Source organism: Galeopterus variegatus, unplaced genomic scaffold, assembly GCF_000696425.1.
Source record: "Galeopterus variegatus unplaced genomic scaffold, G_variegatus-3.0.2 Scaffold4123, whole genome shotgun sequence".
Lineage (NCBI taxonomy): Eukaryota > Metazoa > Chordata > Mammalia > Dermoptera > Cynocephalidae > Galeopterus > Galeopterus variegatus.
Genome location: NW_007730234.1, coordinates 153714 through 178521, shown reverse-complemented (window position 1 = coordinate 178521; position 24808 = coordinate 153714). Strand labels below are relative to the sequence as shown.

Below are 24808 nucleotides of genomic sequence, written 5' to 3'. Positions count from 1 at the left end.
GGGGGGGGGGGGGGGGGAGGCAAGGATAATAGGTGGCATTCAGACGTTTTTGATGGATCCCAGCTGACATTCCAAGTGCTAAGAATATTCTGTGGCCTGCAGTGTCTGCCCTCACAGGGGCTGGGGGGAGTGGTGGAAGGAGACAGGCCCAACCAATGGGGTTAGGAAAATATCCAAAGATGAGTAAATAACAAACTGCTCCCATCACAGCCACAGTCATTGTAGCTAAAATTTTCCACATGCCCTTAGCTCCTGGTGGAGGCCTTTGGCAGTAGCTTTGTTTGTCGGGAACAGCTGCATCAAGCTTTCAAACAAATATGCAAACTTCTTCCCCTCTTTGGCTTAACCTGGCTTTGTAGGGGGTGAAGCACAAGGGCTGTCATTGAGATGAAGAAATTCAAGTCAAGCCCTTGGCAGAGCACACACTGTTTGGGGTTAGAGGAGCCCCAAGTCTGCAGAAGATAAACATGCAGCTGCCCTCCCCAACCTCCCCCTAGCTTCAGTTCAAGCATGGAAAACCAAAATCCAGCCTAAGACCACAGGATTGAGTGGAGATTAGATGGCTCAAAGCCCTATTTTGAACACCTGTATGAAACCTCATGGCATGCAAAGGCCTTTACCTTTCCCAGAACAGAAGCCTGGGCTGTTGGAGACCTGAGGACAGGGCAGTTTTTAAAAATTTAGTTTCATTTCAGGTTCTCAGAGGGCTGTTTGCAAAGGTGACCCTCCCACTTCCACCTGAATCACCAGCGTCACCATTGTTTCTAAGGAGCCCAGGCTGGTGAGGTCTCTGACAGCCCTGCAAGCCCATTCATTCCTCCCTCTTCTATTCTTAGGAGGCTACCTGATAACAGACATTTGGAGTTCCAGTGATCCTCCCCTATATTGCTAGCTCAACTGCTGGGCTTGCCTCTGTTCATTTGTTCATTCATTCATTCGACAAATATTTATTGAGCACTCTTTATGCATCCAGGACCTTTTTGTTCACTCCTATAGCCTGTCCTCAAATGGGAATGGCACAACGATAGAAGCCAAGTGTAGATTCAAGGCTAATCATAAAAAGGATCTGGGAATAATTGGCAGTGGTTGGGAAGTGTTAAGAATGTAAATAAAGCAAAGAATGGGTTAAAAGTGTGTATTGGCATATCTGTGCAGTCCAGAAATTCAGACTGTATTTGTCATCATAAACCAAGCATTAATGTGGATCTTAAAATAGTCTTCAACTATCAATTACATTTCCAACCATACCTTTGTGAAGGGCAGTGCTTAGAGGGTCTGACTGTGCTATGGAAGTTGGAAGAACCCAGTAACAGACCACACAGTAACCAACCACTGATTGATCTAAAGGAACTGAGGAATGCTTCCCAAATGTCCCTGCCCCCGCCCCGCCCCCAGGGCTGAAGATGGACAAGCAGATAAAATAATGTGGAGACTGTGCCCCCCTAGTTTCATTCTTATACCCTATCTCAGTATCCCAACATTTGCAAAGGATACTCAGAGACAGGCAAAGAGGGGAAATGGAAAGGTTTTAAATGGTAAGGTGGCTGAAACCCATTCCCAGCACAAAGCAAACTTGGCACTGGTCCAGCGATCTCCACACCCTGGTGGAGACAGCAATTAACTGATTGAGTCTTCCCCTCAGTTTTTCCACTTTCCCTGTAATCCTGGACTGATGTAAAATGTTTAGTGACTTTCAATCCCACACACAGAGAGTAAAAAAAGCTGGATTGCAAGAAAGATTTTGGATTTTTATCCCTACTGGACATTGTCGAAAGCTCTCCACTAACTACCATCTTTAGTGGAATGTCTGAGTTTGGTATCTAGGGGTCAAACAGATCTGGGCTGGAATGCCCACTCTGCTACTTACTAGCTGGGAGACCTTAGGCAACTCCCTTAATTTCTCTGAGCCTACTTCTTCATATGTACATTGGAGTGCACTCACAGTGTCTACCCTCCTAAGATGTGATGGTAACACAGTAAGATGACATATGTGATATGCTTAACACTGAGGACCAGCTGAATGATGTTTGCAGTCGTCGTTGTTGTTGCTATCCAGCCACAGGCCTCTGACACTCCTGTTTTCTCTTCTGGTAAACATCTTTTTGCTCCCTGCTGAGCATTTCTTCACAGGCTAGCTCTGTAACAAGAGTGGGGAGACCTAATACTTTAGGGAATCACACACATCTGGCCTCCTGTTTACAGGAGCTGTAAGGCTTGGAGGCTAATACTAAACTGAAACAGCTGACAAGAATTCCATGTCCCCACAAAGACACTTCCCATGTGGGAAAAGAGAGAGGAAGGGAGATGAGGCCTAAGGAGAAATAAAGGGAAGCCAGAAGAAGAACTGAAATGGGAAAACAGAAAAAAAAGAAAGGGAAAGAGGAAAAATGAACTCTTTCTTCTGGAATGAGAGCAAACCAATAAGGACATGATTTCATAAGGCATACTTTCAATTTGATTCATTCCCTTGTTCACCAAGTTGGACTGGTTTCCCAACACCCCTCCCCACCCCCAGTCTGGGCTCGCGGGGAATGGAGGAGCTTCATCATCTGTCCCTCTGCTCCACCCTTTAGTGCAGGGGGCCCTGTGCCTCTTCCCAGAAAGGAGGCAGGCAAGCTTGTGGTCTTAGTGTTTACACAGGCCAAAGGGTTTCAGCACTAAAACCCAGCCCTGTCCTGGAAGCACACCCTCTCCTGGAAATGTGCAATTGTCTTCTGACTCCAGCGCGGCTGGTTGCCCTATTCCTGTGCGTGCATTAGGGCTCAGGGAGGCTGGAAGGAGGGCTTCCGGAAACTTCACTCCGGAAGGGACCAAGTTGTTTTCCAGTTAGTTTGTATTCATGACCGATTTCCTGCCGTCTAGTGGAACATACTGTTTAGTCTCTCAGACAGCCGCAGACTTGCCTCCACCAGCGACTGGGCCACTTAACTGGATGGAAGTAGATTAGGAATGTTCTTCAGCACAGCAGCTCCCCACTAAAGCTCTTGCTGATTAGAGAAACAGGAAATTTACCCAAAGGACTCTTCCTTCTCTTTTCTCCAAACCAGGACAAAGTGCTTATGAAACTATTCTCATTCCCTCTTGCCTTTTGAGCCATCCCTGTCTGCCTTGGCACACCACCCCCAGCAACAGCAATCAGCTTGTGCCCTCTGGGCTAGTGGGAGCTTGAGTTATTGTTTCTCTCTGAGGACTGTGAGCAGGCCTGTCACTAGGGGGAAGACTCAAGCTCTATTTTTTCCTTCTACCTGGGACAACAGTCCATCCTCAGAGCTTGTTCATCCGTATCTCACCAAGACTCATGTGTTGCATCAAGGAAATGGGTCATTTATAGTCCAGATTGATGGGATTGATGGATGGTTAAGAAGTTCATGGGTTTTTTTTTCTTTTGAATGGGTCTTCTAGTGCTACCAGTAAGCCCCCAGACCACGAGCTTGGCCTCTATGAACGTAAGGTGCTAAAGTTTCCCCCTAACAGTTCTGAAAGGCTAAAGTTTCCCCACAACAGTTCTTTACAAGGCAGAGTTTTCCCCACCAAATATCCACCTGGCTCCCTACCCTTGGAGTTCCATGTCCTCAGAAAAGACAAAGTTGGAGGGAGGGAAGGCTGGGAAGGACTGGGATGAAAAATCAATGCACCATCTTGATACTGTCTTCTTCATTCTAGGTTCAGGCTACTATCCAGATGAAAGCTACAATGAAGTATATGTAGAAGAGGTCCCACGGGCTCCTGCCCCAGACTACCGAGGTAATCCTCACTACTTCTCAGGCTCAGGCAGGCTCTTTTCTGGCCCAAGGCCTAGGCCCTTCCCTAAAGCATCCTCATCCCAGGCTTGACTCATATGTGCCCAAACCACAGCTCAGGGAATCGGGAGCTGTGATTTCTAATCACGAACTTGGTTATTGACTTGCTGTGTGACTTTACCTCTCTAGCCCAAAGGTTGCCCATCTATTACTAACCACTAAGTACTAACTGAGTACCTGCTGTATGCCAAATCCTGTGCAAGGTAAGCCTGTGGGTGATATAAAGTGTAAGATAGGGTTTCATCCCTCTCAAGGAGTTTGCATTCTGTTGGTGGGGGGATAAAATTAGCACATATAGGGCAAGGAAATATAAAACTGTGTGGTAGCAATAAATGCAATAGGAGTTAAAACAAAGAAATCAGGAAAGGGGTCATAAAAGATGACATTTAGAGCTGGCCCGGTGGCGCACTGGAGAGTGCGCCGCTTGGGAGTGCAGCGGCGCTCCCGCCGAGGGTTCGGATCCCATGTGGAGACCGGTTCCCGCTCACTGGCTGAGCGTGGTGCGGGCGCAACACCGAGGGTTGCGATCCCGTTGCCGGTCCCCGGTACAGGTGCGACACTGAGGGTTGCGATCCCATTACCAGTCAGTAAAAAAAGACAGAAAGGAAAAAAAAAAAAAAAAAAGATGACATTTAGGGTAGGCCTAGAATGATGGGTGTGATTTTGAGAACTGGAAAGGAGTGGGGAGGGCATTCAGCAAAAAGCAGATGGCCAAAGATATGGAGGTAAGAAGGAACCTGGTAGAGGAGGGAGCCAAGAAGAAAAAAGCATGACTGGAGGAGAAAGAATGTGGAGGGAGTAGTAGAAAATAAAGCTGAGTATAAAGAATGAGACCAAATTAAGAAAGTCTCTATGATCATGTCCCTTCTAGAAGGGACCCTTCTAAGGAGAGGCAGGAAGACTATCTGCAAAAAAATGCTGAATAAACTGCATCAGAAGGAAAATTAGGCCAGGTGATATTTACTATCCCTTTAATTTCTGATTCTCTTTTTCTATGCTTTACAGGCCATGCAGAAGAGTTTAGCTGTTACACTAGGAGCTATAAGGAGCCATCATATGTTTTTCCACAGCAGAATGACACAGTAAATGGTTATTTCAGGACATTAACCTGGTTATTCTGTACAGAAAGTAGGGGTTTGGGAGGGGTAGAGTCTGGATCAGGGAGACTCTCTAGGAACCAGTTACAGTAATGTTGGCTAGAGATTACTGAGGGTAATGGCAAAGAAATGGAGAGTGAGCATGAATCCCAGAGATGTTTCAAAGAAAGAAATGACAAGACATGGTACAGATTTGATGTAAAAAGAGGCTAAGAAAGAAACTGATGTAACAAGAGGCTAAGAAAGAAACTGATGTCTGAAAGTATCCAGTCTGAATACCTGGAAGAATTGTAAGACCCCTCTCAGAAAGACAAGGTTAAAAAGAAAACTGGTTTGATAAAGATGTCCTGTAGGTAGTGGGAAGTGGAAAGATAGAGCTTTGTGAGTCATCAACGTAGATGGATTGGCTGTCTGAGGGAGCAGAGGGCCAAGGTCAGAGCCTTAGAAGACATCTATAGATATGAGTAGGAGAGGAGAAGCCAACAGGAGAAAAAGAGGAAGTTAGTGGTCGGCCATGTAGGAGATCATGGCAGTGTCTATCATATTACAGAAGCCACAGGAGAACAAAGTTTTAAGGAAACAGAAAGGGTAGGAGATCACTTTGTCAACTATTGCAAAGAGATCAAAGTGAGGGTAGAACACACATTTTATTTGGCAAGGAGGAGGTAAATGGTGACCTTTGAGAAAACTGTTTCAATAGAGTAGTGATCAGAGCTTTGGGCTCCTCTATGCTCCTTTTCACCTACATTCTACCTGTCTTCTTCTCACTGCCATATGGTCCACACCCATTGCCTCTCTGCCTCAGCACCCGATAATTCCTAAACTCCCTACAGTCTGTTTTCCACCCACCCACAAATCTCCAAGCTGAAATGACATCTCTTCAATATCACAGTTCTCTCCCCATAACCAAATCACATGGCCCTTGTTTTTTTGTTCTGTTTTGTTTTGTTTCGTTGGGTTGGCCGGTACAGAGATTGAAGCAAGGCCCTTTCTTGAGCTTCAGTCTCCTCAGCCTCTCCAGCAATAGTGAACACATCCCTTTCTTCTTAACTCCTCTTCCTTGGGTTCCAGGACATTTCACTGTTCTGGTCATAGCTGAAGCTAGGAAAGGTGATGGGATCTCTGGTGGTGACAACAGAGAGAATGAGAAATGATCTGAACTTTGGGCAACGCTGACCTGTCTCCTCAGCTTCTGGACTACATCTCCAACTGTTGCTGGACACTTCCATTTAGAGATGTTTAAAATGAAATTCTTTCATCTTGCCTGACAATGGTTTTACCAGCTGATCTTCCTACTTCTGATAGTGGTGCCATCATTCTCTTAGTTATTTGGGCTTCTAAATACCTCAGTGTCACCTGTAATAGTCCCCATAACCTTGAACAGCCAGCTTTTCCTCATCTCTCCTCACCAGTCATTCACCAAGACCAGTCTTTTCTTTATTAATCCATGGAATTAAAACTTTTATTACTTCGCTCATGGATAATGGCAGTTGCCTCCTAACTGGATTCTCTGACTCATATTTCTCCCTCCCCCAAACCTAGTGGCTCACAACGACCATTTAATCAGAATCTGGCCTCGGTCTAGCTTCCCAGCCTGACAACTTCTCACCCCTTCTCTCCACATGAAATCCGTGCATCAACCAGGCTGCTCTGCTGTTCTGACTGCTTTAGCCCACACTGAGCTTTCCCTTACCCGTTCATGCTTTCATTGAATACTTATTGAATACCTACCATGCCCTCTTCTGAAATAAATGTTTATTGTCAGACCACTCATTTGGCCTTCATTATGTACTGCCTCTTTGATTTGCTTTTTATTATCCTCAACAAAATTGTTATCTATTTAACAGAAGGAGCCATGTATGTCCCTCCCACAGAGCCATGTAAAAAGTAGATGCTGACTGTAAATGGGAGAAGTGGATAGTAAGAAGCAACAGATGCAGAAGGTACTTTCAAGGAGTCTGGCAGCCCTGTGATTAATATTAACCTTCCTCATTGGTTATTTTTAAATGAGCATAAGGCCCTTTAGAAAAATATGAGCTGCATAGCAGCCTTTGGCTGCGGGGTGTAGGGTCTCTTTGGGACTTAGTCTCAAGGCATGCAATGAATTGAGTGAGATTATCAATGATGAATGAGAGAGGGTGGCCAGGAAAAATACAGCCTGAAGTCCCAGCTTCCCAAATAAGGTCTTTGTGTCCTCATAATCGACAGCTCTGCAACTGTAGTGCTTAAGTGTAATTTGGAGATGATGTCTACAGATGGCAGTCATGTGTCACAGTCACATACTCAAAACTAAGGCTGGGAGCCACAACATGTTGCTTGGAGATGAAACAATGGCTGAAACCCAGTCACTGATTTAGGGAATATTATTCATAGGGTTGGATATTTTACACATGCAATTTCATTTGACTCTCATAACAGCCCTATAGAACTGGTTTATTATCCCCCATTTTATAGATCAGGAAACTAAGCTCAGGGAAATTAAATATGTAGTCACAGAGCTTGGAGGTGGCACAGCAGGAATTTAAACCTGGGTTTGTCTGATTCCAAAGCCACACTCAGTCCATCTCTTTTATCAAAAATGTAACTCATCGTTTCTTTTTATATATAAAAGAAACGCTAACCAGTAAAAATCATATCATTATTTTAGAGCAAACTGCCCATTCAGTTTGGTACCATTTTTGCTAACTTCGTACTTTCTGTCACTCCCTTACACTGACTCCTTCTCTGAGGTGCGCCCTCGGTCCGTGGGCTGCTGCTGTCCTCACACCTTGCCCCAGCCCTGCGCCAGCAAGTCACTCTGCCTGGGTTATCTGAAGATAATCACAGAGAAGGCCTTCTCAACCCTGTTGTCAGCACTTCCCTCTCTTTATAGACCCTAACAAGAGATAGGCGAATAGCTACAGAGAGCAGAGGCCATGGGCCTGGGTTCAAATCCCGGCTCCTCTACCTTCCCTGGACAAACCCCTATTATGTGCCAGTCACTGCGCTATGTATTTTATAAATGTTATTTCATTTAAATAAATTATATGTTTGCTGTGTAGTAATACGGAAAGATCTCTAAAATACATCCTTAAGGCTATTTTTTAAAAAGCAGTGGTGGGAGCAGGAGGTATAATGTGCTACTCTATATGTTAAAAAGGAGAGAAAAATAAGAAGCTATACTAACATTTGCTTTACATGCATAAAGAAATGATTAACAGTGGCTCTTTGGGAGGAGACTAAGTGGGGGTGGGCATACAAGTAGGGGTGGGAAGGAGACATTTTACTGTGTCACTTCTTATAGTTTTGGGGTTTTGAACTTTGTGGATATATTACCTATTCAAAAAGGTCATTGTTTACTTCAAAATCTGCTGCAGTGGCAGATTGTATGATTAGAAAGAACATGGATTTTGGAGCAGACAAAGCTTGAATTCAAATCCCAGCTCTGCCCCTTACTTGCTCAGGGATGCTGGGCACGTTATTTCCTCACCTGCAAAATAGGGATAAACACCTACCTACCTCACAGGGCTCCTGGGAGAACTGTATGAGATAATGTGTGTGTGAAAAGGAAAATAAGTAGCATGGTGCCTAGCATGCAGTAAATATCAATAAAAACTAGTATATTTCCTACTAGACATTTTCGCCATGCAGTATTTAATCACCTTCTTAGTTTCAGTTACCCATCAGCATTCTTTGGGTACAGTTGTTCAGCCAGTTATGAATCTCTTTAACCATGTTGTCACCTCTCCTTCATTTCTTCATCTCATCCACATCAATGGCATGAAAAGCATTGTCACATGCCTCACTTACTTCCACATAGCATACCCACCATTTCCCCTGCTCTACCAGTCTGGTCACCCTACCCAAAAACGAAATGATGTCAGTCTGGAATTACTTGTTCTTGAGGGCTCCTGGAGATCTCCACTTCTCTAATAGTTCATAAGCCTTACATTTAAATATTCTAGAACACTATGCTATCAATGCTGTCAGTGCCATCAGGCAAGTTCCCAGAGGCTACCTTCTTCCATATTTGAAAATTGGGATTTACGATAGCTGGGCCCTCTCTTACTGTCTCAGTATTTATCCTGAGTTTTATATTTCCCTTTACCATTCTTGCTTGTTCTACCTGTTTCAATCTGTTGTGTATTTTCCTTGACTGAATATGGGAGAGAAATTTAGAACAGGTCCCAGCCTCCCATGTAAGGTTTTTGTGATATGTGTTGTGGCCCTGTAATCGACAGCCCTGCAACTGAAGTGCTTAAGAGACTTTCTGTAATTTGGAGATGGTGTCTCCGGATGGCAGCCATATGTCACTGCCACTGGCTTGAAACTAATGCTGGAAGCCCCAGTCGTGGTGTTGGTTGAAGAGTAGTTTACTCACTGTCATTTGTCTTTATTCTCCAGCTGCACTCAAGCAGAGGCTCTAGCCTTTCTTCTTTTAGCTTCTCATAATGCTTTTCTCTCTCTCTCTCTCTTTCTAAAGCCTTCTTTTTCTGCCCCTTAGGATTTGGGAAGCAAATCAGCTCTTAGGGGGCTTTAGCCTTCCCAACCCTAGGCTAACAGATCTGTGCCATGCTGTGTATGCATCCATGGGCAGGTGGCCCTCCAGTTGCTTGTACGTGTCCCTGTAAACTCTGAACCCACTGAAGAGTCACTTATTTTGTATAGCCAGTGAGGCATCTTTACGATGCCTTTATGATTTAACAGCGCTATAATCTTTTGTGCACAGTACTGAACTGGGATTGGCTTTCATTCCTAAGCAGCCTTCTTTGAAGTCACATTCCCTTCCTCTTTCTAGTTTACATTTTCATGGGGTTTTTTTAAAGTTTGTTTTACATTCACATAGAGTAAAATTCACTCTTTTTGGTGTACAGCTCTGCGAGTTCTGACAAACACATAGCGTCATGTAACCACTACCACGGTACAAAACAGTTCCACCACCTCCAAAACTGGCCCAGTGCTGCCCCTTTGAGGTTGTCCCCTACCTCTACCCCTGATTTCTGGCAACCACTGTACTCTATCCCTATAGTTTTGCCTATATATGTCCCTATATTTTTGTCATATAAATGGAATCCTACAGTAGGTAGTCTTTTGAGTCTGGCTTCTTTCTTCACTTTACAAAATGCGTTTCAGATTCACGCATGTTGCTCCATGTATCAGCACTTCATTCTTCTGTATGAATAAACCACAGTTAGTTTAACCATTCACCCACAGAAAGACATTGGCATTGTTTCCAGCTTTTGGCAACTATGAATAGAGCTACTTTAAATATTTGTGTACAGGATTTTGTGTGGACACAGGTTTTCATTTCACTTGGGTAAATACCTTAAAGTGGGATTGCAGAGTTGTATGGTAAGTATACCTTTCCTTATAAGAAGGTATGGTATTACTTTTATAAGAAACTACCAAATATTTTCCAAAGTGGCTGTATTTTTGCATTTCCACCAGCAAGATGTGAGAGTTCCAGTTCCTCTCCATCTTCACCAGCTCTTGGTGTTGCCAGTTTTTTTGTTTGTTTTGTTTTAAGATTAGGCATTCTAATGGGTTTATTAATGGTGTCTCACTGCAGTTTTAATTTGCATTTCTCTAGTGCCAAATGATGCTAAACATATTTTCGTGTGCTTATTTGCCATCAATATATCCTCTTTGGCAACAAGGCTGTTCATATCTTTTGCCCATGTTCTAACCTGATTGTTGGCTTTTTTACTGTTGATTTTTGAGAGTTCTTTCTATATTCTAGATACTAGTCCACTGTCAGATATGTAGTTTGCAAACATTTTCTCCCAAGTTGTGGTTTGTCTTTGATCCCTTAATAGTGCCTTTCACAGAGCAAAAGTTTTTTAGCAAGGTTCAATTTATTGATTTTTCTTTTATGAGTTGTGCTTTTGGTAGCATGTCTAAGATCTCTCGGCCAAATGCTTATATCCCAGAGATTTTCTCCTATGTCTTTTCCTAAAAGTTTTATAACTTTCCTTTTTACATTTAAATTAATGATCCATTTTGAGTTAATTTTTATATAAGGTGTGAGACTTAGGTCGAGGTTCCTTTTTTTTTTTCATATGGAAGTCCAATTGTTTCAGTACCATTTGTTTGAAAGTCTATCATTCCTCTATTGAATTGTTTTTGCACTCTTGTCAAAAATTATTTTGGCATACTTGTGAGGGTCTATTTCTGGGCTCTCTATTCTGTTCCATTGATCTATGGAACAAATTGAATCCACATATTGGTTCTTTTGCCAATACCATCTTGATTGCTGTACTTCTAGCTTACTTTTCTTCTTTTGCTACAGTCCCCCGATGGTGTTATACATTAAATATCCAGGATGGAGAAGCCACATGCTACTCACCAAGGGGAGGAAATTATCACAGCAGCCTGGGCACACGTTGTGAGCTCTCCTGTGACCGGGGCTTTCAACTGATTGGACGGAGGTCCGTGCAATGCCTGCCAAGCCGCCGCTGGTCTGGAACTGCCTACTGCAGGCGTAAGTTGTGTGTGTGCATGTGCTGACATGTGTATGCGAGAGAAGCCAGCCAGCCAGCCACTGAGAGTGTAAATTGAGAGTTTTCCACAGGCCCCCAGTAGGGCCTTTTCCCATCCTAACATTCTAGGTCATTTTCTCTCCCTTGGTTACTTCCCAAGCAATTTGGGAATTTAAGTAGCAACTAGCTCTTCTGACTCAAGGAGCCTAGGAGTGCATGTAGGGAAATAAGGCTTGGGCCTGAGGCCTGATGTGGGTCTGGGCATTCTTCTGAAACTCCCAAGGATGTGTGGCTTCAGACTATTTCCCACTTGTGGTTAACTGTTGAAGTTCCTGGCCTACAGCCTTAAAAGGCCTTGGCAGTGAAGCTACGAGACATTTGCTATTCTCCATTTTCTTCTGAAAGTCAAGAAGAAGAATCCCTAAGTCTAGAATGGAGGATGCTAATCCACACACATTCCAAATCATGTCCCCCTTCGGTTTCCAAATCCCTAACTCTTATTCAAACTCCACAGTCTAATCCCTTTTAGCAGCTGAGCTTTGTCTGTCCATATGTCCATTGCTAAATACCATTTGTAGGATACCCATGTGTGCAAGGCCCTGAATTGTCATTTTGGGAGCTTATGCAATTCCTCAATTACCCCCAGGCCACTTATAGACTTATGGGATAGAAACACAAATATGTGCATGTGAATGTCATGTAACTGGATGCAGAAGTGCTGAGCATTCAGAGAGAAATGAGGTTGGTCAGAGAAGATGCTGTGCAGGAGAAGAGAAGCCTGATAGCCAGAAAGAAGGCAGTCACCACATCCCTCTGGTGGGTGACTGTGATGAAGTTGTCTTAGGACTTAGACCCCACTATTTCCAAAATGAATTTGAATTGACCCGACAAAATTGAAAACTATAAGGCTATATATTATAAATGAGCATAAAACTAGTTAAAAGAATGGTGATATATATATTTCCAGGTGCCTAGAATGAGTCGATTATTACTTTTGAGCACTGAATCTAGCTTTGACCTTCCTCATAAGAGACAAAAGGATGAATACTTTGTATCTGTCATTTTCACTGTCACATGATACTAAGCAAACAAATGTGCCTGAAGAGACAAATCTTTCTTCTTGTCCCTGATTTCAAGGACGTCTTTGCACAGATCTTGACATAAGCAATATTGGAAAACAGAAAAGGCTTCAAGTCTAGTTTAGCAAAGAAGCAAAATGAACATACCTTATATAGAATCTTCTTTATTCAAAGCTCCAACAATTGAACTTATGCAGGAATAGAACTTAGAGAACCTAAAGGAATATATGGCCTACTTCTCTCAAGTATCAGGTCTCTCAAACAAGACTGTGGCAAGCACAGGCTCATAATGAATTCATGGTGATCATCTCCGCTTCTGGCCCATGTGGTGTCTAAAACACATGGATTACTCTTTGATCAAATACCACCACACCTGGCCCTCTGGGCACTGGTCTGACTTGCATTCTCACCCAGACAGAGGGCCATCACACTTCAGCATGTAAGTGAGCCTCAGCTGAGGAGTGCCCAGGGTAGCACCAACACTATACTCCAAAATGAGCTTTTTTTAAAAAAAAAAAAAAATGACCGGTAAGGGGATCTTAACCCTTGAGTTGGTGTTGTCAGCACCACGCTCTCCAAAGTGAGCTAACCGGCCATCCCTATGTAGGGATCCGAACCCGTGGCCTTGGTGTTATCAGCACCGCACTCTCCCAAGTGAGCCACGGGTGGGCCCTAAAAATGAGCTGTGAATGTGCTAAAGGACACCTAGCATTTGAGGAACAACAAAGGAAAACTAATAGTTTCTGAGGCCCTAAATAAGCCCAGAGGTTTACATGCATTGTCTCTTAATCTGCTCAACAATCCTATGAGGTATCCATATTTCACTGATGGAAACACTGAGACTCAGAGAGATGCAGCAACTTCTTCAAGTCACAGAGCTAGAGAGAGGTGGAGCTGGGATGCAAACTCAGGTCTGATTCCAAAGTCCATGTATTTGGACAAGTAGTTTACTTCTTTGAAACCCCTGCAAGAGCATGATTGTACTTTATAATATGAAAATAAGAAGACAATTAGGGGAAAAAAGGCAGATAGTCACAAAAACATAAGGGCAGTATAGGTAGGGTTTCTGTATTTTCTGCTGTCTCTGATATGTTTCTCCCTGTGTGAGATGCCCAGGCATCACCCCTCCAGATAGCCCCACAGACCACTAACCTTGCCACTTGGTTCTCTCTTAGAGATGAGATGCCACGCACTGCCATTAATCACTAGTGGCACCTACACCTGCACAAATGGGGTGCTTCTTGACTCCCGCTGTGACTACAGCTGTTCCAGTGGTTACCACCTGGAAGGTGACCGCAGCCGAATCTGCATGGAAGATGGGCGATGGAGTGGAGGCGAGCCTGTATGTGTAGGTAAATGCTGGTCACTCTCAGTTGTCCCGATGCAAAGAGCCACACTAGCATTGTTTCCACACAACATGCAGAATTCTCACTGCAGAAGGCATTCCTGTTCACTATGAGGGTAGCACCCTGGGCATATTCTTAAAATGATCATTTCCCCTGGAGTCCAGCTTCCTTCCCCAGTTTCCTTGAGGACCTTGAACTTTTTACCTACCCAGTGGTGTGTGGTATTGCTTCAATGGGTTCCCTCCAGGGAAGGCAGAGGGCCCACGAGCCAGCACTTGATTTTTGACCTTGGCAGACATAGATCCACCCAAGATCCGTTGTCCCCAATCACGTGAGAAGATGGCAGAACCAGAGAAACTGACTGCTCGGGTATACTGGGACCCACCCTTGGTGAAAGATTCTGCTGATGGTACCATCACCAGGTAAGCTTGAGTAACAGATGCCCCTTACACCTTCTAGCAGCTTCTCCCAGTCCCTCAGGTGCTCACACTGAAACTGCACAGGCTGAGGCTACAATGATGATGTGTCTCAGACCTCAATTCTAAGGGTCTCTTTCCTCAGTGTCTCTTTTATCCTGTCCCATGCAGAGTGACACTTCGGGGCCCTGAGCCAGGCTCTCAGTTTCCTGAAGGAGAGCATGTGATTCGTTACACTGCCTATGACCAAGCCTACAACAGGGCCAGCTGCAAGTTCATTGTGAAAGTACAAGGTCAGAAGGAATTCTTCAGTTTCTACATTGTTCATTATTCCAGCTCTACCCTGACCTTCTAAAGCCCACCACAACCCTCTCCTCTCTATGCCTGAAACAAACACACTTCATTTATACTGGGAGAGGGAAAAAACAAATTCACCAAACAGGCTCATTCAGGAAGCCTGTATTATATACATGTGCATATACATGTTTCAGAAACCCAGACTCCTCAACAAGACTTTCTCATTATTCTAAATGTTGAAAAAATTCACAAAGATACTCTATATCTGTTTCTTTTCTTGGCCTTCAAAATTATAAGATCTAATCAGCCTTCATTCTCATTCACCTCTGCTGAAATTGGTGGTATTGGCTACTAATTCTTCCCCTTTGCTTTGTGTTGTAATTTTTTTTCCTTTTCTCATCATAAAAATAATTCATACTCATTGTTGACCATTTGGAAAATAAAGAAACATATAATGGGGGGAAAAATCTATTATCCCATCATCCAGAGGCAATTGCTGTTAACCTTTTTGTATTTTTCTTCCAGTCTTTTTTCTATGCACACTATTAAAAATATATGTTGTTGAGCTCATACTGTATATCCAATCATAGATCACCCTTTTTCACTTTTAATTAAAATGCAAGTAATTTTCCCATGTTATTTTTAAATTCTTTAGAAATATTTTTAATGACAGCATAATATTCTACTCAAAGAATATATCCCTTGTCCCACTGAAGGATATTTAAGACATCTTCTGACTTATTTCTGCTATTAAAAGTAATTCTGCAAGGTAGTCACCTTTACATAGCATGTCCATAAAGTCTGGAAACACAGATGACAATATTTTCTCTTAGAGATTGATAGTCTTTTAATGACAATATGTATATTCACCTGTGTTCCCAGACTTTATGAACCTTTGCATTTCAGATTTACTTCCTTCGTAAAAGGAAATTCTAGCTCTATCCCTGGCCATTGGAAACAGAGAAAAGCCATTTGTTCTCATCATCCTAAGTCTCAAGGTCTAGAATGCCCAGCATGGGTACCCTCTTAACCTTTTCTTCTTACCAAAGATGCCATAACCCCTAACTTGAGGTCCTCCCTGACAGTGAGACGCTGCCCAGTTCTGAAGCCACCACAGCATGGCTACGTCACCTGCACCTCAGCAGGGAACAACTACGGTGCCACCTGTGAATACCACTGTGATGGTGGTTATGAGCGCCAGGGGACCCCTTCTCGGGTCTGCCAGTCCAGCCGCCAGTGGTCAGGATCACCACCTATCTGTGCTCGTGAGTGAAACCAGTGAATGGGGAGAGTGGACATGTTAATCAGGGCTACTTTGGAGGATACCTCCATGGCACAGGGGTCCAATAGCAATGTGTGTGATGTGGGAATGGGGGGTTCTGAGATGTGTCTATTTTGAGGGCCAACTTCCCCCATAGAATACTCCTATCCCAAGAAGAAGGGTTTAAAATCTCCAAGTGTTCTTTCAGGATTTCCCCCAAGGAAAGGGAGAAACAACCAGAAAGGATTAACCCACAAGACTGGAACTCCTCAAGTTGTCAAGTTACCCAAGCTGGGATGAAGGAGAAGACCATACTCTGTGTTTGACTGGCCATCTGCTTCTGCCCTAGCTATGAAAATTAATGTCAATGTCAACTCGGCTGCTGGCCTTCTGGATCAGTTTTATGAGAAACAGCGACTCCTCATCATCTCAGCTCCTGATCCCTCCAACCGGTATTATAAAATGCAGATCTCTATGCTACAGGTGAGACCCACTCCCCTACTGAGGGCTTAGCTCTTTGACATTATCCCCTTACCTTTTCCAAATCAAACAGTTGCTCTCTGCAGCACAAACCCTACTTCCTCAAAATTTTTGTAGGTAACATTTGATTCGTTTTTCAGTAGACATTTAGCACATTTTAGAAACTGCTGTGTTTTTACTGAAAAGGCAACAAGGACACTGGAATGGTGGATGTGACTTGCAGGGGGCTGAGTGAAAGATGGGAAGGGAGTATGGTAAAGCACTCTGAGAGAGATTTGTAAGACAGCTATGATCAAACATAAATGTTGGGAATTGACTACGTTTATGTTTCAAGGATAAATAGCACTAACAAACACTTACATGGCAAGTGCCACGTAAGTAGCAGGCACTGATCTACATGCTTTACACATATTCATCTAATTCTCACAGCAACCCTTAGGAGGTAGGTACTATTATTATTCCCATAGAGTAGGTAAGGAAACTGAGGCATAGAGAGGTTAAGTGATTTGCCCAAGGTCACTAGCAAGTAAGTAGTAGAGCTGGGCTTTAGTGGTAGAGCCAGGCAGTTTGGCTCCAGTATCCATGCTGTTAACCATCACTAGTAGCAGAAGAGAAGAAGTATTGTGACATCTCAAAGTAAAATAAGGGAGTTGTATGATGATTTTTAACATACTAAGAGATACCTAGCCAAAACCACTGGTCGGGGAGGGAGAGGGAGCTAGGACAGAATAGATATGACCATGGGGATTTATAAAAAGAACAGGCCAGGTCATTGGAGAGAATTCAGGGAGTGCTGACAAGAGGCCCATGAGGGAAGTGGTTTTGCCAAAAGGATAAACCTGAGGGTCTAGACCAAAAAGGACCTCGTTCCTCCAGGGATCCAAATAAAGCAAAGGCAACAGCTTGGTTTGAACAGGAAGCAAACAAGAACAGGAACCTGTCAGCAAGGACATGATTCTGAGGATCAGGACTAAAGGGGCCCAAAGGTAAACTAGGCGTGGGCCACGAGGGAGTATTCAATGCCTTTTTAAACCTCGCCCCAGTAGGTAGCTGGCTAACAGGCAGGACAAGGCAGAACGAAAAGCCAGGGCAGGGCTACAGGGTGTGCCACCACCAAGTGTGAGGAAGGCCACAGAGGGTAATGAAAAAGAGCACCACACACTGTTTTGGAGAAATCCTGGGACCGAGAAGATGCCCCAGCAATGTAGCCTAGTGGTAAGGAGCACACGCCGGGGCAGGTGGCATCAGCCCTCAGTTTGAATCTTGGCTCAGCATCTTTTTATCATGCAAATATGGACAAGTTACTTTCTCCTCTACAGAATAGGGATGACACCACTCAGCTTGTTAGGGGTATTGTAAGGATTAAATTAGATTATTTCTCCAAAGGATTAGGTATGTATATTCAGCAAACGATAGCTATTATCATCATATCACAATAGCCATCCACTAAGAACCTGTGTAGTTGAAAACCTATGCAAAGCTAAGCAATGGTTATGTTCCTGCAACTTAGTCATTACATTTCTCTTTCTTACCCCACATCGTGTAGCTGGTTTCATACACTTCACTTCCATAGAATAAAGGAAACACTGTTGGGGCAAGTACTTCAGGAATGACAGAGGGAAAAGGTTGTTGTACACCTCACGGTGTGACTGGTGCGATCATGGGATTGTTCTGAGAGAAGCCCCTCCTTTCCCACACTGCCTCACGTGGTCCCAGTGCAAAGGCCTGTTCCATAAAATGTTCTCTCCCCCTCCCAGCAATCCACCTGTGGACTAGACCTGCGGCATGTGACCATCATCGAGCTGGTAGGGCAGCCACCTCAGGAGGTGGGGCGCATCCGGGAGCACCAGTTGTCAGCCAACATCATTGAGGAGCTCAGGTCCGGGCTGGGAGGCTGCGGGGCAGGAGTGGGCAGAAACCCTAGGCAGGACACTGGGAACAGGGGGGTTATGGGAGAACCAGCAGACACTACTCTCTTGGGGCACTTCTTGTGTTTGAACTCTTATGCATTAGGTAAGACCAGAGAGTGGTTCTTAACTCTGGCAGGACATCAGAAACAAATGCGGGGGGGGGGCTGTTAAAATACAGATTACAAAGCCCTACCCTAAACTCCCTCAGGAACATGCTTTTATATAGTCACCTCAGATGACTCTGAAGCACAGCCAGGGCTGAGACAGACCCAAACTTGACTCAGATAAGCCTCTGTTCCTGTTGCCTCCTGGCCTCATCTGTTTGCCTTTAGTCTCCAAAAAAGCAAAAGGCATCTTTAGGCACTGCAATCTGAATTATATCCATCAGCCCCTGGGTTCCCCCAGGGAAGGCTGTAGGTTACAGGTGGTACAACTTGACTTTTCTCATTATCTATTCATCATCATCCTTTCAATGCCTCCACATATACTCAGGGCCAATAAAACCATCACTGTTCTCTGTTCTGGAAATGATACCTGGGTCTAGGGCTCAGTCTCAGTGGGAACAGAAGGATTCAGTCCCAGTTAGAGGAGAGACTAGGAAACGCTCAGAGGAAGGAGACAGGAGACTTGTGGCTTCAGGTAGAAGAGTTAACTAGCTGGTATTTATCAGCCTCAGGGCTGCCATGCGTGATGTGCGTACACATCATAGTGTCTGTGATGGGTGCCCCTGGAGTCATTCGTGCAGCCTGCATAGCGATATGTCATAGCCCTACTTAAAGGGGCCCACAACCGAAACGCAGCCTGGTAATAACAAAGCTGCCCCAGCTGGGGTGAGGGAGGGACAGTTTAGCAGACCTAGATGTGTAGGGGCTGCCAGTCTAGGGTCTGAACAGGGAATAGCAAAGGAGCCTGAGATAGGTAGTGGAGGGGATGGGGACTGGGGTGGAGAAGGAATCAGTTCATCAGTGGAGCTGTGAAAGATCAGAGGGTAGTAGGGCCCTGCAGGACGGATGCTTAGACAAGGTCTCACACTTCCCTGGGCTGCTCTCTCTAGGCAATTTCAGCGCCTCACTCGCTCCTACTTCAACATGGTGTTGATTGACAAGCAGGGCATCGACCGGGAACGCTACATGGAACCTGTCACCCCTGAGGAAATCTTCACGTTCATTGATGACTACCTACTGAGCAACCAGGAGCTGATCCAGCGCCGGGAGCAAAGGGACGTATGCGAGTGAACTTGAGCCAGGGCATGGTTGAGGTCAAGGGAAAAGCTCCCCTAGTTAGCTGAAACTGGGACCTAATAAAAGGAGGAAGTGGTTTCTCACAGTTCTAGGGACAGGACACCGAAGTGGGTGAGTTTCACCAGTCCTGGGACACTTCCAGGCATCTTTTTAGGGCGTGCAATAGTTTCCCTAAGCAAGTCTCTACTTCAGGTGGCACTAGAGGAGCATAAGAAGCTAGGTAGGAACTGAGGGAAGGCCCTGGGCAATGGGTTGGGGATAGGTCTTTCTTTCCTAACCTGGGCCTCTGCCCAGCTCTCCAAAGTCTTTCAGACAAGTAAATCCTAAATTTGTTCACTAACCGGCTGTGTTTTAAATGGTTCCTCTACCCTGAGGTGACAGCAGAGGGCAGCACCATCACAACACACAACCAGGACACTTTAAACAAGTGTAGCTGGATTTTCCTTACAGGTTAACTATATCATGGAGGGCAGGGATAGGGGGAGAGGCGTGCTACTAAACATTCTTGAACCTGCTTGTCATTTCTCCATCTAGAGCATTGGACTACAAATATTATATGAACTATTGCTTCATCCAAGAGTTAGGAAAATGCTGTAATGGGAGGGAGCTTGAGAGAGCTTAGCCCCTCCAACTGGCTCAGGGGCAAGAACCTCTTCTTACTGAGGCCTCTGGTTCCCATAGCAGAGAATGCTTTCCCTTCCCCAGAGGAGCCCCCAGCCTGTAATCTAGTAAATCACCACTGCAGGTAGTGGGGAAAGAAAAGAAAAACAGACTCAGCCTCACATATTAACTTCTTCAGCTACCACTTTTAAGAGATAGCACAGACCAGGTGGGAGCTATAGCAGCACAAAGTCAAGCCTTAAGTACCAAGCCTGAAAGTAAATTTGAGGCAGGGCTATTGTGAAATGGAGCCGCACACAGATCCTGCTCTGACTTCAGTCCCACCCAATGGTGCGCCACTGTTTGAAAGTGTTCTCCTCCTTGCTGCTGAGAACCTTCTTTCATAAACTCATAGAACCCAGAGTCATGTTAAGATTCAGCAGCCTTTTTCCTTCAGCTTAACCGGGGGTTCACCAGTGGAAAACTCAAGGGGAGAAGGAGTCAGTCTGGGTGGGAAGAACACTGTGTGCCAGGTGCTGTTCTAAGCACTCTATCAATTGACTCTGAGTCTTCAAAAAAATCCTACAAGATAGGTACTGTTAGTAGCCCCATTTTACAGAGGAAGAAATTGAGGCTCAGCAAGTATATTAGTCCATTTCTGTTGCTTAGAACAGAATACCTGAAACTGGGTAATTTATAAAGAAATGAAATTTATTTCTTAAAATTTGGAGGCTGGAAGTCCATGGTCCAGGGGATACATCTGTCAAGGACCTTCTTCTGGATGGGAACTCTCTGTGGGGTCCCATGGCAACCAGGGTGTCACATGGTGAGAATGGGCTCAGCAAAAGAGCTAACCTGCTCACTTGCTCTCCTTTTAAAGACATCAGAGCCATGCCCATGACCACCCATTAAACCATCAACTCATTACTCCATGAATGGATCAATCCATTCACAAGGGGACAGTCCTCACAATCACCTCTCAAAGGCCGCACCTTTCAAATATCATAATTGAATTTCCCACCTTGTTAACACTGTTACAGTGGGGATTAACTTTCCAAGACACGAACTTTGGGGTGACACATTTGACCCACAGCAATGAGGTTAGGCAATTTGCCTAAGATCAGACAGCTAGTAAACGGCAGAGTCAGGATTTAAATACCAGCATCCTGGCTCCAGAGTCAATGTCCTTAGACATTATGCCATACTGTCTCTACTTCTTTTTCTAATTTCCACTTAAAGATAGCTGAAAGCTCCAAGCAAGGAGAACAATTCCATCTTCTATAATACTATTCAGACACAAGACTAAGAGTGGGCCCAGGAGGAGAAAGGGAAATGAAAGGCTCTCAACCCAAGAAAATTCACTCTTTAAAGCAGAGTGATGGGACATTAATCATGAGCCCAGAACATATGGGAGTAGCAGTGAGTCACAGAGAAGCTGTTTCCACTAGGGTTTCAGTGGAAATCTCATTTTGAAAATGCAAAATAAAAAGGCAGCTGCTAGGTAGAATGGGACATGGGGGAATGATCAAAATTGGAGCAAAAAGGTCCCTTCTCTCTCCTCCCTCCAGGGAAATACAGGAGCTATGAGAGGCAGGAGGCAAGTTATGGGCAGAAGGCAAAACACAATGAGTTCATGTGGGAAATCTCTGGTCAGATGAGGTCTGTGGTTCCAAAGGCAATGATTGCACATCAGGCAAGGTGAATGCCCTTCCTTGTCTTTATCACTAACACTTCAAATGGCAAGCCAGCACATGCTAGCAGGGCAAAGGCCCAAACGATAACACAGAGGAGGCCCACTACCTCCCAAACAAAGTTCCCACCTGGGCCTGACTCTTCCATATCAATGCTCCTTTTGTTTCATTATGAGTAGTCAAGGCAAGTCAATCTTGTTTTCTTTAGGTAAAGTTTTACTATAACCTCCTTTGTAGTCCTTTGTAAATTAAGACTCAAGACATCTCAACTCCTAAAGTAGGGGAAAGAGACAGCAGCAGAATCAGGTCCACAGCCAGACCCAAAGGGGCTGGCCTGACTCCAACCATCTGTTTTTCTCTGCCCACTTCTCTCCGCCCCTCTCCCCTCTCTCTCTCGCTCTCACTCTCACTCTCATACACACACACACAAGCTATACAGTCACTAAGCTGCCTAGGTAATAGCCAAAGTATTCTAATTGTCCAACTTTGTAAATTAAACTTATTTGTTTAAGATATTTTAGAAGAGATGAGTCACCTCTTCCTTTGACTCTTTGCCCATAACACATATCTTTCTCACAGGAAGCAGCACAGTGCAGTAGAGTCAGACCTTGATTCAAATCCCAACTCTGTTACATGACAGTGGGCTTGAGTTTCCTCATCTGTGAAAAGGGAAGATTTCTCCAACCACCTTATGAAGTAGGAAATTTTAAAAATAATATATAAAGCACTGTACACAAAAGGCATTCAATATATATTGATGCCCTTTTTGAACAAGAGGTCAAGAATTGCTTGGGCTCTGCCTAGAAACCAGAGCCTTATTTCTGAGATGGGTTACTTAGCATCTGTGTTATCTCTCAAAACTAAATAATGGTAGTAGGAGTGAAAGAAAAAGTCCCCACCCCACCCCCCACCCCCCGAGAAATTGAAGGATCCAGAAAGCAGGGAATGTCTTCCCTCACCTCCTGTGTGAATATCTCTCCTTCCACCAGCATGGGAGGGTCTAGAAAGCTAAAGGAGGAGCTCCCTTGTTGCTTGAAAGGCAGAAAAGTGGAGACACTTTTAAGACGGAGTCTCAGTTCTCTCTTTAGATACTGAACACAAAGAACAAGGGATCAGAGCTCAGCAAAAGGATCAGGCAGCAGTGTGGGGAAAGGCACATTTTCTTCAAACCAGCACAAGATGGCTAGGGAAGGGCATTTATCACTTTGTTTCTTACCCTTCAAGCCATATGTAAAGCAACAACAGTAAATCAGGACATCAGAGACAAAAGCATCTAAAGAACTAACAAATGCAAACATGTGACAAGTGAGAAAGCTTTATTGAAGCACATATACATGTCAGAGGGTAGAAAACAAAAGAGCAAGTTATAGCCCAGGATCCCAAGTTATGCCTTCCATTACAATATCAATCCACACCAAATAAATCTTTTAAAAATTCCTCCATTCGGTTCACACATACAATAGAAACCAACATAGGTGCTTTCTATGCAGTGGCCTTATAGGAAAGTCAGCTAGCAGCTGATTATTGAAAGGGATTTCTTCTCTGGTATACACTCCTTCCACACACACTTGTAAAAATAAAAAGTTCAGTTTGGAAGTGAGTAACAGAAAATGAAACTTAGCTCACCAGACCCTTTATTGAAAAGCCTCGACACACCACACCCATGTTACATGTAGGCCAAGTTTAGGAAACAACAGGAAAAACAAAAACCAAAGCCACATCAGGTAGGAAGTCAAAATAACTGGGAGGTTCTCTGTCCACATTCTTGCAGAGCACTAACTGTCCCAGCCTGGAGAAACACTGGGCCAGTTTAGATAATTCTTGGCTCTTCTGGCTGACATAGTGGCATCTGGGCCATATTCTGTGTGGTAAGACACTCCAGACAGGTACACTAAGAAAGATGTGCTACATGAGAGTGAATATGTCTCATCTTTTATTAGAGAAATGAGGAGTACTCTCTCCAACAATTGCTGTGCCAGTTTAAAATGCACAGAATTCAGCATGGGCTGTAAGACACCTTACCCTCAGTCACTCAGGTCCTCTGGGATCAGCTAGATGCTCTCGTTGGGCATGTTCATGACTCAGTCAAAAGGCTATTGTCTAAAGTGCTTTCTAAAGCGGCTCCATTATAAGGGTCCCCCAAAGGTCTAGTAAAGGTGTCTAGAACTGGAAGGAACTGGGAATTTTCTTAGCATTTCAAAGAAAACCATTAGACCCAAGCAAGGTGGAAACTGTTTAAAGTCAACGAAAGTTAAAAGCCAAATTCCAGAAATTTATTAAGGTAGAAAATGAGTTAAGAGCATAAATCAGAGAGAAAGGAGAGGACCTAATCACATCTCCCTCATATTCCCCTTTCTTTAGTAACCCAACCCTGCTTCCCAGAGCCTTGGCCTCCAATCAGGCACACCTCAAATCATCGACTGGTACTAATGCCAAAGGTAGCTAGGGCCTCCTGGGGAAGTAGGAACAGGGATAGCAAGACAGAAGATAAAAAGTTGTTTTAAAAGATTTTTTTAAGTTAATTTAATCTCATAAACATATAAGAAAGAATGGACTCTGAAAATATATTAGATTATGCACAAATAAAAACATATTGAAGCAACCCTTATTCTTAAGCCCGCTTTAAAAATGGGAACAAGTCTGCATCACTCTAGCTAACATAAAGAGATTTGCAGAAATACATGTTTGTACACACACATACACAACACACACACATTAAATTATAAATCTTTGCTCTTGGTTTCTTCACTTCCTCTGACTTGCCCTGGCCAGGGCTGCCCCTGCAGAGGAGGACAGCAACTCATAAACCCAGCTTCTGCTTGGCCATTGAGGAACGGAGCTGCAGGGTCCCTTCTGCCCAAGACCCCGGATACTGTCGCATCTTCTGCCATAGGCTCACTTCTTCCCCAGACGAGTCCATCCAGTCCACCACTTCCCCATTACTGATCCCTGAGGAGAAACACCAGAGGAGGCTGAAGAAGGGCCCACTCCTCAGCCCACTGGGGAAGATGGGTCATATAGCAAGGGTAGCCACCCCATTAAAGACAGTGTGCCACAAAGAAGGGCTGATGGGGACAGCAATCTGGGAGGTGCTCCCCATTGATCCTGCACAGATATTTCTATGCTCCTGAG

At 44.3% G+C, this 24808-nt stretch overlaps 2 protein-coding genes across 2 annotated transcripts in view; one reads left to right on the top strand and one right to left on the bottom strand.

Moving 5' to 3' along the window:
- SRPX2 (sushi-repeat containing protein, X-linked 2) overlaps positions 1-19725 on the top strand; it is a 22842-nt gene extending 3117 nt beyond the window's left edge. Inside the window, exons 3-11 of the mRNA XM_008586803.1 lie at positions 3664-3744; positions 11166-11357; positions 13610-13786; positions 14076-14202; positions 14368-14489; positions 15579-15758; positions 16104-16237; positions 17992-18113; positions 19199-19725. Of these exons, the coding sequence (XP_008585025.1) occupies positions 3664-3744; positions 11166-11357; positions 13610-13786; positions 14076-14202; positions 14368-14489; positions 15579-15758; positions 16104-16237; positions 17992-18113; positions 19199-19379 (1316 nt within the window). The 3' untranslated portion in view covers positions 19380-19725. The remainder of the gene's footprint in view (positions 1-3663; positions 3745-11165; positions 11358-13609; positions 13787-14075; positions 14203-14367; positions 14490-15578; positions 15759-16103; positions 16238-17991; positions 18114-19198) is intronic.
- Positions 19726-22977: 3252 nt separating this feature from the next.
- Positions 22978-24808, bottom strand: part of SYTL4 (synaptotagmin-like 4) — a 49854-nt gene continuing 48023 nt past the window's right edge. The window contains exon 17 of the mRNA XM_008586802.1: positions 22978-24625. Within this exon, the coding sequence (XP_008585024.1) occupies positions 24477-24625 (149 nt within the window). The 3' untranslated portion in view covers positions 22978-24476. The remainder of the gene's footprint in view (positions 24626-24808) is intronic.